General features: G+C 36.2%; 1 protein-coding gene and 1 pseudogene across 2 annotated transcripts; both read left to right on the plus strand.

The window, feature by feature from the left end:
• The first annotated feature begins 1,786 nt into the window (after positions 1-1,786).
• Positions 1,787-4,642, plus strand: LOC127414094 (peroxiredoxin-like 2A; annotated as a pseudogene).
• A 945-nt stretch (positions 4,643-5,587) lies between these two features.
• Positions 5,588-13,497, plus strand: LOC127413828 (peroxiredoxin-like 2A). 2 transcript variants are annotated; one of them, XM_051651275.1, is made up of 6 exons: positions 5,588-5,744; positions 9,233-9,412; positions 9,537-9,628; positions 9,751-9,891; positions 12,635-12,799; positions 12,885-13,497. In XM_051651275.1, exons 1-6 carry the CDS (start codon positions 5,603-5,605, stop codon positions 12,978-12,980), a joined length of 816 nt encoding a protein of 271 aa, XP_051507235.1. In that variant the 5' UTR covers positions 5,588-5,602; the 3' UTR covers positions 12,981-13,497. The 2 variants fall into 2 exon arrangements, with proteins under 2 accessions (XP_051507235.1, XP_051507236.1); XM_051651276.1 differs by having other exon boundaries at positions 5,628-5,722.
• The last annotated feature ends 29 nt before the right edge of the window (positions 13,498-13,526 follow it).

Raw genomic sequence — 13,526 nt, forward strand, 5'->3', positions numbered from 1 at the left:
CGGTGATAACGTATCTAAATTTGTATTCGGAGTAGTAACAGGTGCATGAAATAACAGTTTATATTACAGACTATTTTATAATCCACATTTGGCTGGACAATCAAAAAACTTTCAAACCATTTTTCTCAGTTTCATTGTTGTACAAAAATGTGTACTTACTGCGTTTTGCCTTTGCACAGTCTTCAGTCCCAATGAGCCTTTCTGGCACAGATGAGTTTGATTTGCAAAATATTTAACAATGTGTAAAACGGCATACAGATTAAACCAGCTGGTTAAAATGCAGGGCAGTACATTTACCTGTAGAGGGCAGTTATGTACTGTGTCATTAATGCTTTTCTCAGCACCAGAGGTACAAAATCAAATTAGAGGCGCTTTACTGCTGCTAACATCATTATAATGGATTAATAAAATCCCCACTGAATTCTGTACCTTCAGTTAATTTGACATTTGTGTTCAGATCATTGAAGCAGAAATATTACAAGCATCTAAATAAAAGTTGCAAGGAATAAAAGTTTTAGAAGGAATTTAACAGGTGTCTTGTCAAGTGGCCTTGAGATTATTTTCATGTATAATGTGGGTTAATGCCTTTCAACATTGATATACAACCAGCCTCATGTTTTTTTTTTTTTGTTTTTTTTTTTGTTTTTTTTTAGACTGATATGCCTTGAATATACAAAATAATGAATTATAATTGTGGTATTTTTTTTTTAATCTTTTAATCTCATAAAAGTTCAAAAGATGCATTTTTAGGCAAGCAATATCGTGCATAGTTAGAACAAATGCACAGTGTATGTTAAGCTTTCCAAAGCTTCCCTCGACAAGCAAATTATGAAACTGCACCTTTTTCTCCATGAGCAAGATTAAGTGGAATTTGTGGTTCTGTATGGATCAGGTTTCTTTCTTGTGAATTTAAGTCATGAATCTAGTTCTCATTATTATAATTACTGAAAATCAATAGCTGTTCAAGGTCCAAAATAAAAAGTATATTACATTGTACTAATGACAACAGTGCTCATCACTATGGAGTAGTTCAGGGGCTATTACCATTGTGTCCTTGCATTAAACTAGGTATCTAATCTCAGGTTGCTCCATAGGGACTGTCCCTGTAATAGGTACAATATAATGTCTTACACTTTGAATAAAAGCAAGGGCTGAATTACATCTTGCTTTCATTGCCACTTTTTTATTTCTGCTTGCATAATACATATAAATGTTGACATGAATATGGTATTTAATATATATTTAATTGCATAACAGATGGAAAATGAAAACCAATGTACAGTATTACAAGTAAAAACATCAAATATTGAAAAGAACATTAAAAAGTTCATTGAAAACACATGTGGGTCATTTATGAGCCACATATGCATTCTAGGGATGCAAACTCTCTTATAATAATAATACTACAAAAATAATTAAAAGTTAAATAGTTAGTTTACATGATCAAAGACACCTTAATTGACGAATACCAGGAGTGTCAGATGACAAGACCACTTCATGTAAAAATCTTAAATTTAGACGACAGGGTCATTTTTGACCCACATATGAATTTTAGGGTTAAATAATTACAAAAGATTGATATACTTATATAAGAAAAAAAAAAGTGGACTGGTTGGTTTCTAATAGTGTCTTGATGTAGTATTGATTTAGTGTTAATTTATGTCGTCAATGTACAAATCTCTTTACAGTGTGCTGTGTGTTCTGTAGTACAGGTCACGTTAAATTCCACAGTATATACTTTGAAATGTGATTGGTCCATGTGAAAATAAAGAGATTAGAAGTCTGCTGAAAACAGAGGATGAATTCTTAACAATATTAGAAGCACAGGGCTACAGTGAGGTAAGTTAAAACGGTAACATTTTACAAAAAGGATCCGTTTGTTAACATTAGTTAATGCATTAAATATTATGAACAAACAATGAACAAAGTATTTTTTTTGCAGCATTAATTAATCTTTGTTTATGTTAGTTAATAAAAATACAATTGTTCATTGTGAATTCATGTTTACTAATGTTGTTAACTAATGTTAACAAATACAACTTTTGATTTTAAAAATGTATATGTTGAAATTAACATTAACTAAGACGAATAAATGCTGTAAAAGTATTTTTTATTGTTAGTTCATATTTACTAATGTTAACAAATGGAACCTTATTGTAAAGTGTTACCATTAAAATGCTTGAAATGTATTTGGAGAATTGAATTCTCCTTTAATTGAAATAAACTTTGAATAAATATGATTAATGTGGAACATACAGATTTTACAGGTTTACTGTTTAAAAATTTAGTCTGATGATTTCATCCTGTTAAATTATGTTTGTGAATAGGGAAATGTTCTGATTGGTATCCATTTGTAGATATCAAGTCTTTGTAAAACGGCAATTTCATTATTATGAAGCACTGATAACAGTGGTGATTCTTTAAAAATAACATGTTATTACGTTTTACATATTTAAACCAACATTATGTATGCAAATCAACATATGTAAACCAACATTATGTGCATTAAAGAGAGTAGTTATCATTATAATATCGCTAATATCTGTGAAAACAGCTTTAATCTTTCTATATGTTATCAGGGAGTAATGCCAACTGTTAACACAAAAGCTAAGGAGAAGTTACAGAATAGTTGTTTGGCACTGCTGTGTGCAATAAGACCTGAATTTATAAGTTTATGTATTTGACGAGAGCAATGTTGTTTTAAAAAGGAGGTTCTCAGACATGGAGACTTTGACCCAGGGTCTGAGGGTAGTGGGACTGTTCTTTGCTGGTCTGCTGCGCTCCTTCACAGACCTCTTCCTCAACAAGCCTTCATGGGCCAGTCTGGACATCCTGGAGAACACAGAAGTCCAAACAACCGGAGCTGGTGAGGCCACATTTAAAGCAAAACACATTAAATAATAAATATTTGTGTTTCTTTATATTTATGATATATATATTGTACTTTTGTGATGTCAATATTGCCTGCAGTATATTCTTTGTATTTGGTGCTGATTAAACACCTGTGCATGCCTTTATACTGTAATGCTAATGTTATTGTTTTTCAGCCACTTTGTCAGATGAGAAGGTTATTAAAGCCAAAACACTGTGGGAGAGGACTGGTGCAGTGATCATGGCTGTGCGAAGGCCTGGATGATTACTGTGCAGAGAGGTAAAGAGAATCCATTTTCAGTATTATTCAGTTTATGTAACTGTTGTTCAATTGCCGTATGATGCAGCATGCATCATTGATTGTGTTATACAGGAGGCTTCTGAGCTGTCCTCTCTGAAGCCTCAGCTGGATGAACTCAGGGTCCCTCTGTATGCTGTTGTTAAGGAAGACACAGGCACAGAGATACAGGACTTCAAGAAGTTCTTTGCAGGGGAAATCTTTGTGGATGTGCAGGTACATACATATTGCCTCAGATTGCTGAAACAATGTACAAGTGTTTTGACTTATATAATTTTGTGATTGTGTCTCACTTATTTGTGTACATATTATACTTATGCCATTGTGTGTTTAGCCCATAAGCTGGTTTCAAAAACAGTGTGGTTTCCTTCCTTCTGCTCTGTCACATGCAGAAATCTTTCTACGGTCCTTGTCTGCGAAAGATGGGTTTGTTAGGACTCCTGCGCTTTGGGGTGTGGGTAAATTGTCTCAGGGCCTTGCGAAGAAATTTCACAGGCAATTTGAGAGGAGAAGGCTACATTCTAGGAGGAGTGTTTGTTCTTGGCCCTGATCGGCAGGTATTAGTGTAAAACAAATGACATTTCTGACACCCTAGTAAAAGGTTTATGCACTTTTTTTAACCAAAAATGAATGGGTTAGTTGCCCAAAAATGTTTATTTTTTAATCTTATATTACATTTAATCTCCCTCATGTTGTTCCAAACCTCTATGAGTGCCTTTCTTCTGTGGAACATTACAAGAGATTTTTTTTTTTTAATTACTATTCCATATAAACATTATATAAGTAAAAAACAAGAACAGTAAAAATTTAAGGGAAATGTACATTAGATTTGTATTCTGTATTCTTCATCAGGGCATTCTGCTGGAGCATCGTGAAAAAGAGTTTGGGGATAAAGTCAACCTGTTGGCTGTTCTCAAGACTGCTCGCCAGATTCAGGGCAAATAGTCGATTGTGAAGCTTCACACTTTAGCAATATATTATTTTTGTTATGTGATGTATTACAATGGAGTTATTTATTTGTTCTGAAAGTTTAAAGGATTGATACACCCAACACTTTTAAACACGAGTTTGAATAGTCTAAAGATGCTATATATATATTTCCTAAATCTGACATGTTATGTTTATGTATTTTCACAGTATAGGTCACTTCTGCTGCCATTTTCTTATGTCTGTGTATCTGAAAGTGGGTTAATGAATGCTTGTATTTAAACTCATTGAGAAAATCAGGCTTGATGCTTACACTGACAGATACTTTGTGAATCATATGAATATCTCAGATGAAGTAGGCCATGTGAACATCTTAACAATAAACTACAAAACTTTGTCCAGCCAGTATTGTAGCTGCTTTTTTATTTGCATATTAAAGTACAACAATGAAGACCTTATTCAGAGTAGCGCCATGTTTAATTGTTGACGGGAATGAAATCAAGGCTATAAAGGATAACCTTACGGTCTATTCAGTGGCATGCACTGAATAAAGCTGTACAATGGTCTTATTAAAAGGTCTGTATAATTTTCACAACTAGTGTTTTCTGTAGTTTTTTGTCTACTAAGGTTTTTGGAAAGATGTATTATTTCAGCAGCTGAACAATCAACATGTTGAAGTACAACCCATTGAAAAGACTATAAGTAGGCCTATATCACAAGCTCTTTTGACATTTTATCACATGCCGGATATGAATGATAGTTATCTAAAATTCAGCTCTCACTAGTTAAAATTCTATGTCTTAATATCAGCTACAGTATGTACTTGTTATATATTAATGATTACATATCAGTAGTTACTAATTCAAACATCAAATTCTGATATCAACATCTGAATTACAGTTAAAGATGTTGTATATTAAAGCCTTTCTTACTAGATACAATAAAATGATAGATATCTGAAATTAACATCACCGCTAGTGAAAAACAAATTACAGATTATTAGCATAAAAAATTAAATAAAAAATAGCTTTATTATCTTATTGATATCAGGAATGGACATTTGCACTAGTAACAATGTAATTACTGATAGCAAAACTCATAATTTTTGCTAGCAAGATGTACATATTTGATATGTGTATTTGGAGTTTCATATAGTAAGAAATGCATTATTTTTGATCTGTAATTGCATTTTGAAAAGGAGTGTATGACAGATAATTGTGAAATTCTACTAGTGAAAATGTAGTAACAAATGTCAAAAATGAAGGTTATTATTACTGGTTTCAATTCCATTTTTGAAAACAAGAATAGTTAAACCCACAGGTAATGACGTCATTTAAAAAATATCAAGAATTAACATTTTTACAGTGCACACCTAACTACTGATTTCAAACATTAGCAAGCATTAGCAAGAATGTGTATTTTAACTAGTGAAAGCTGAATTAAAGAGATCTAGGCTTATTATAATTCTTAGCGTGCACATGTCCAAAGGACTTGGCATACATTTTGATGCCTGTCTCTTTAAGAAGTTTGATAGGCTGTCCTTATTCAGTGAACTGTCTGTGCTCTGTAGTACACGTCTGTCTCAGTAGTCTGACAATCTTACAGCCAGCCGTTGAACTGCAAGCTGTGAGTGCTATATCATTGTGTTGTGAGGCCCTTTTTCATAATACTTAAGTATATTGTATTCTTTTACTGTCAATGTATCGTTAAAATAGCTCTCTGGCTAGGTAAACAAGCTAATCAGCAAGTGTTAGCTTGAGAAACTTTAGCCTATAATAGTCGGCATAAGTGACTGCCTATAATGGTCTCGGCATTTCCTCGACATTACTTACTGCACTGGTTTGTCGGTGACATTACTTTTCATAATAAACACGATTTTGCAACCTGGAAGCATATGCGTTAGTTAGTTAACAGTATACCTTATTGCTGCAGTGAGGAGCAATTTCTAGCACAGTACAATTCCACACCAACGCCAAGTGTCAGTGTCGTGTTCATTGGTCAGATGTTGTAAAGACGAATGCTGGTCTGTTTGGGGTTTTCTGAAGCTCAGTGTTTCACACCTAAAGGACACTCAAGAGTGACAGAAACGAGTCATTGGCATAAACAGATATTATTCATAGTCATGAACACATTCACACATACAGGTGAAAAATTCAACAGTTTAACTCTACATGTTGGTCAGTCAGATGCTTTGTTTTCAATTTTAGGCTTTGTTGTTTTTCCTCGGGGTTAAATGACAATTTTGCTTCAGCTATGCATCCTGAGAATGTACTGTAAAATGCTGAGTCACCATTAAATTAGCATTGTGCAATTTAGACCATTTGAGAGATGCAGTATACACAATGCAGTCTCAGCCAGTTCTCCCTCTCTTAATGTTATTGCAAGGACATTTGGCAGTCTCTAATAAATTGCTGTAAGACCTTTGAGCATTTAGCCCATGAGTTTATTGTGCTATTTGCAGGTTGCAGATACAGTTTATTACTTTATTTTGTGATCGGTTACATTTGTGTGTAAATACAAAGAGCATTGCAGCACACCCACTATAGAAGAAACTTGCCCAATCGTGTCGTTCATATTGCACTGCATTTCAAATGCAATTAACCTGTGCAAGTGTTTGAGGAAGCTGAGGGAACATTTCTCAGTCTATAGAGCATTTTATTGGTCAAAAAATCTGATACACCCCTGCAGACAAGATGAGTCATCAATAATATTCACCAGTTTTCCCTGAAGAGACTGAAATTTTAAATGTGTTGCTGTTAAAGTTTAATTTAATCAACTTTTAGGAGTAGCATAAATTATTAGCATTAGCTTATACAGTACATTACTGTAGATAACAGACATGGGGCACTATTTTAAAAGTGCTAGCGCTGGGCCTGGTATTGACGAGTATTGATGCTGACTACCACCCCTGGAGTCGCGAGTTCGAATCCAGGGCGTGTTGAGTGACTCCAGCCACGTCTCCTAAGCAACCAAATTGGCCCGGTTGCTAGGGAGGGTAGAGTCACATGGGGTAACCTCCTCGTGGTTGCGATTAGTAGTCTTTGCTCTCAGTGGGGTGTGTGGTAAATTGTGTGTGGATCGCGGAGGGTAGCGTGAGCCTCCACACGCAGAGTCTCCGCGGTGTCATGCACAACGAGCCATGTGATAAAATGTGCGGATTGACTGTCTCAGAAGCGGAGGCAACTGGGAATTATACTCCACCACCGGGACTGAGGTGAGTGCTAGCGCTAAACGCAGCTGCAGCGCTGTGCAATAAATTACAAGCACAAAGTCAGTGGGCATGGCCTTGAAGTTTTGGTATTTTTGTGCAAGCATGTGCTCTAGGCACAAGTGGGTTTGGCAAAATCACGTGAGCAATGCGCTAATGGGCTGTGTCAAGTGCAATTTACTTCTGAGGTTCTTCTTCGGTTATTGCACCATCTGTGTCCTATTATATAGTCCATTCCCTGTCAAACACCAGCCATATAAACAAACACAGCACATTCATAAGAAGTTGGTATAAAATTAGCTTTATGCAATCAATGAATTAGAAGAATAGAAATATGGACTTCCATTCTTTTGTGCATTAAATGCGTTCTTGTTCAATGTCAGGCATATTTTATACACATGGATAATGTGGTTCTCATCAGGATTTGGATGTAGGCTCTGTTAAATTATAGAGAATGTAGGTTTTTTTTTTTTACATTTTTTTTTTTTATCATATTGATCAAGTGACACAAAAAATATACTCATGGCTAGTATTAACAGTGATTGTATCGGCCTTTCAGGTTGGGCTGTGGAGTTTTGCACACACAACACTTCTACCAGTCGATTTTGCTTTAAAAATGTAATTTATTTATTGAAACATGAAAAAAATTTAACCCAAAAAATTTCAAAATTCAAATTACATTTCATGAAAATAATCACCTCCCCAAATCCAAAAATGTTACCCTCTCCAGCTTCTTCCACCGGCCTCTTTTGCAGTGACTTAAAAATCACTCTATGACAACAGGTGGAATAATATTAATACAAATTAGATCATAAATTCAATTGTTAATATAAACATAATAATACAAATAATAATAGTTGAAAAATATACTATGACCTCCTGAAAGTTTAACACAAATCTCATTTTGTTTCATAAAATGGCCACAACTGTGATTGTCTGGGACATAATTTGGTCTTCCACTATATTTTCAGAGTTTGGATATTAACTTTTTACCACCTGGTGGTGGAATCTCCAAACTGCAAATGCAGGAACTTCTCAAGTGCTTCTCAAACATCTTAGCGCAATGACCTATTTCTCAGGAAAATAGCATTCATTTACTTACAGTTCACCCACAGTTTGCGCGCATACTCCCGCAGATAGCACAAATACTCCCACCCATGCCCACTTGTGCTTGCATGAAAAAATCACTTAGAATTAGCACTCTCACAGAAATTGGATAAGACATAGCACACAGTTATTGCGTGTAGCTCTGCCTTAAGCGCACTCGTGAAAACAGAGCCCAAAAAGAAGTCAAATTTGGATTTCACTGGGATTTCAGCAAGCTGCAGAAATGTATACATCCAAATTGACTAAATTGGCTAAACTCATTCTGGATGTTTGCAGTGGCCCTCATTCAACTACACCCCATGCATTTCACCCTTTTGTTGCCAAGAGGACACTTTCTTCTTAATTAGAATAGTGCTCTCAAGTGCAGAGTCTCTCTAAACTCCAAGTCAGCCTTTTGCAATACAGTCCATACAGTCGTAACGCATAACCTCCAAACAAAGTCTGTTCCTTTAAATGCCATTCAGCATTCAAGACATCATTGCTTCCCACTTCTTCCAACACTATATGCTTCCATGCTCTTTAAACAAATCTGCAGTTTTCAAGGGAGAGCCAGAAAAGCCAGTCTTCCTTAAGTAAGACACAAAGAACTGGTTTTGCCCCAGCATGTCTTGGTATAGACGTGAATTACAGCAAGTTTATGCTTGCCTTTGGTAATTATATGAAGACAGAAATGTGAGGCACTTTGCTGCAGTGGTATTCCTGAATGATCAATTGAGTCATTAATGAAAACAATGTTGAGAATATAGCTTCAACCTACAGATTATTATTATTATTATTATTTTAAACAATGTGTTATGTAACCTAACATATCCTCACTGCAGTGTCATCATCTGTCCTGGAGGGTGAGACAATTGCCATGGACATGTGGTCACTAGGCCTTGGCGCTGTGGGTGCCGCCATCGCCGGCATAATACTTGCAAACACTGACTTCTTGCTGACCAAGCCAGCACTTGCTACTCTAGAGTACCTGGAGAATGCTGACCTCAAAGCCATAGACAATGGTAAAACGAATGGGAATTTTAAAATTATATTTGGGGTATTACTGTAATAATTAAGAATATTAGTGAAGCAGTCACACATTAAGAGCAATACTTATGTTAATGTTTCTCATTTGCATCCATTCAGATGAGAAGACTTTAAAAGCTAAAACTCTCTGGGAGAAATCTGGTGCGGTAATCATGGCTGTACGGCGACCTGGATGATTTTTGTGCAGAGAGGTAAAATAATCACATTCCTCATTATCACAAGTCACAAATAATCACAACATAATCACTAGTTGAGAGAAATGCTCTTGTTCATGTGTTTGTATTGATTGGTTGGTTGTATGATGTTTCTGCAGGAGGCCTCTGAGCTGTCCTCTCTGAAGCCCCAGCTGGATGAGCTTGGGGTCCCTCTGTTTGCTGTTGTTAAAGAGAACATAGGTACAGAGATACAAGACTTTAAGCCTCACTTTGCAGGGGAAATTTTCCTGGATGAAAAGGTTAGTAAACTTGCTCTGTAAAGACCCCATAAAATCAAAATTGGAGTTGTGTAGCTTTTAGTCTATGCCTGTTAACTTTTAGGCCATCTGTAGGCTAGTGTACTCCTAAAAGATGACTCGATCATCTTTTAGCATAAATACATTTGTAAAATTTACAGTCTCTTTTCTGGAAAAATGGACCAAAAATATTGATGACTCATCTTGCATTCAGGGGCATGACCAAATTTTTGTCCAATAAAATGTTCTCTAGTATGAGAATGCCCCTCCTCTCAATACCACCTTCCTTTGTCTAGCGATAGCAAGTAGCAAATCATTGTTCACAGCCATGACGTAAACTAAAGGTCATTGCCTATTCCATAAAAGGATTATCCACAGTGCTCCTGACTTACTGTACCGCTGGGCACTGCCATGATGATTCTGATTGCCGCTGGACTGATCTGGTTCTGGTTTCCATAAGAAGCAATGTAAAATCAGTACGAGTTAGGGCTGCAATGGTACATGTATCTGCGCCAAACCGAATGGATACAGGGCCTTCGGTACAGTACACGCAGTCACACGAACGATTACATATCTTAGCATGTGTGAAACCAATATTAAAACAACATATAACGAATAACACAAACTAAACACGTAGAACTAAAATGAAAAAAGATTGCGGAGCAACACGGGACCGCATGGAACCAAAACTTAACAGAACAGAGCACCACACTAGAAACTGCGGATCAGATAAATGCATGTGAAGCTTGCTACTTTTCCCAACTGTGATGGAACTAAAGAAAATATAAATATGTTGAACTTAAATAAGCCAGTGATTGAAGATCCACCGCCGTCTCTAAAATCTGTTGTTTGGGAACATTGTGGTTTCAAAGTAAACTACAGTAATACTGGACAACGAGTAGTGAACAGGACAAAGGTTGTGTGTCGGCTGTCTTTCACCAAAGTTGGGTATGTCTCACGAAGCACATCTTACATTATGACTCATTTGCGGCGACATCATCACATGTGTCTCTTGAGCTTACGGGAGCAAAGCATAAACAGCCTGTGCTAGTCTCGCTACTGCGTTCAAGCAGCCTCACGCTGCAAGCTCAGACAGTTTTAAAGCGATAACAAATGCTATAGGAGTATTTATTGCTCCAGATATGCAACCATACTCAGTCGAGGACACATGATTTAAGCATTTGCTTAACGTGCTTGTGCCCGTTATAAAGTTCCTACAAGAATGCATTTCAGCAATTCTGTAGTGCTTGCTCTATATAAACAAGTACACACTGTAATTGTCCAGCAGGGGACATTGTCAGTGCTAACAGATCAGCCCTCTCCTCTGATAATGTGGATATTCTGATTTTCCTGATTTTTTTTTTTTTGAAAATTAAGTAATAAAACAAGTGGTGAGCTGAAAGGTAAAAGAGAGAAATCTGCACTGCAAATAATATCTTAATTTTGTTACAATTATTATAATTGCACTTTTTTTTTTTTTTTTACTTTTAGTAATATGTTTTTATACATTGTGCATATAAGAGGCTCTAAGTTTTGTATTGCAATTTCATTGAATAAATAGTGCAGTCATGTATAAATGAGTCTTCACAATAAGAATTGTTGCCCATCAGCCACTGTTCTCAAAATAAATATTATAAAGAAAGATTCTTTGTTTTCCCTGCTGTACCGAAACTGTACCGAACCATGACCCCAAAACCGAGGTACATACCGTGAATTTTGTGTACCGGTGCAACCCTAGTACGAGTATTATAGACTACGTCCACATTATTCCGGATAAATTTGAAAATGGCATTTTTGTTTTGAAACGCTCTCCGTCCACACTGCCATTTTCAAATGTTTTCCAAAAGTTGCTCGTCCACACTGAAACATAAAAAAATAAATAAAAAAATGTAAGAAGCGAAATGCAATTGTCCTCATTTTCTGCCACTGGACAGCAATTCCAGGTAAACTTCCCATCACCTTTGAAGGAATGTAATGTGAAGGTTGTACAAATTAACATTTATCTTTAACAACACAACCAGCACAACAATGCCGGCCAATGGGCCTCCATCTTGATTGTTTTGGGTTGAATGGATCACATGACTGCGTCACGTGACAAAGAAAATCATCATCGTTTTCGAATATCTCAATTTTCCTAGCCCACTCTACAATGCGAGTACAGTGTTTTCAAATGTATCCACTTGGGAGAGCGTTTTCGAAAAGCTCAGTTTCCACTGGCCAAAACGTAGAGAAAAAGACTTTTAAATTTTTCCGGATTAATATGGACAATGTAGTTCCAGATGGAGTAAAAATTAGTTCAGGCTCAACTTGTGCAGTTGTTGGCTGTCATAAAACTCGAAGTAGTTAACGTAATCAATGTAATTAACCTTGATCCATAGCTTCACATCATCTACCCGCTCCTACAGGCACTATCGAGCCACATGCTTTTTTGACAACTTTTAAAAATGTAATATGCTAAAAGTCACATTATCCACCAATATGGGTGAAAACACTAGAGACCGGAAAACGAAAACAAGCTTTCATCATGAATCGTGGAACACTTCTGCATTCAGGATAAAGGTGGAAATAAAAGTATATAAAAGTCCTGCCTCAGCTTCCTATTTTAAAATGAAATTTGTCAACACAGGCAAAAAAAAATGGCACATGCCATTTCATGGTGTCTTTAATCAGAACTGAAATTTCCACAATTTCTGATTTCTGAAAAGTATTACTTTGTTATTTGGCTTATGCATCTATTTGTCCACAGCAAGCTTTTTATGGACCACAGCAGAGGAAGATGGGTGTGCTTGGTTTCATCCGCCTGGGAGTTTTGCAAAACTTTATAAGGGCCTGGAAGTCGGGTTACCAGGGCAACATGAATGGAGAGGGTTTCATCCTAGGAGGGGTGTTTGTCATCGGATCTGGCAAACAGGTAATACTTTTGCTTTTTAATGGTTTTTCATTTTCTACCTCTACCTTCTACTTACATCCAAATTTTTATTTTTTGCTGTTTTCAGGGCATTCTTCTTGAGCACCGAGAAAAAGAGTTTGGAGAAAAAGTCAGCAACGAGTCTGTTATGGAAGCTGCAAAGAAAATTGTGGTAGAAAAGTAGATGTTTCAAGTTTGTCATTTGCTGCAAAGTTTGATCAAAATAGAAGGAAAATCCTCCCATGTTTTTGAAACACAATCCACTGACGTTAACCTCATCACACCTGATTTCTCTTACTAATGCTGTGAATAGAGAGAGAGAGCTCAGGTTGGTACACTAAAACAGTGACAAGATGCCACACATTTGCTTTTTCATGTGGCTTTATTTGAATTTGGGTGCTTTAGTATGTGCAAACAAGGAATGTTGTGTAACTGAGTTATAAACATGAGTAAAATTGTTTTTGCACTTTATAAATAGCTTTAGATGAAACATTTTATTGTTTTCCACCTCATTGGGTTTCTTGGGTTGCCTGCTGCCATACTTATGGTTTTTGTTGGTATGTGTATTAATGATAGTCTGTCTTCAAACTCCATGTTGAGCGAGCAGATTTGAGGCAAACACATGCTTACATACCCCACTGGGTTCTGATGGAGGTTGAGGATTCAATGAACAATAAACATGCCACTACTGCAATAAATAATCTGTCTTTATGTTCTTCAGATGTGTTTT

The sequence above is a fragment of the Myxocyprinus asiaticus genome, chromosome 23, assembly GCF_019703515.2.
Source record: "Myxocyprinus asiaticus isolate MX2 ecotype Aquarium Trade chromosome 23, UBuf_Myxa_2, whole genome shotgun sequence".
NCBI classification, from domain to species: Eukaryota; Metazoa; Chordata; class Actinopteri; order Cypriniformes; family Catostomidae; genus Myxocyprinus; species Myxocyprinus asiaticus.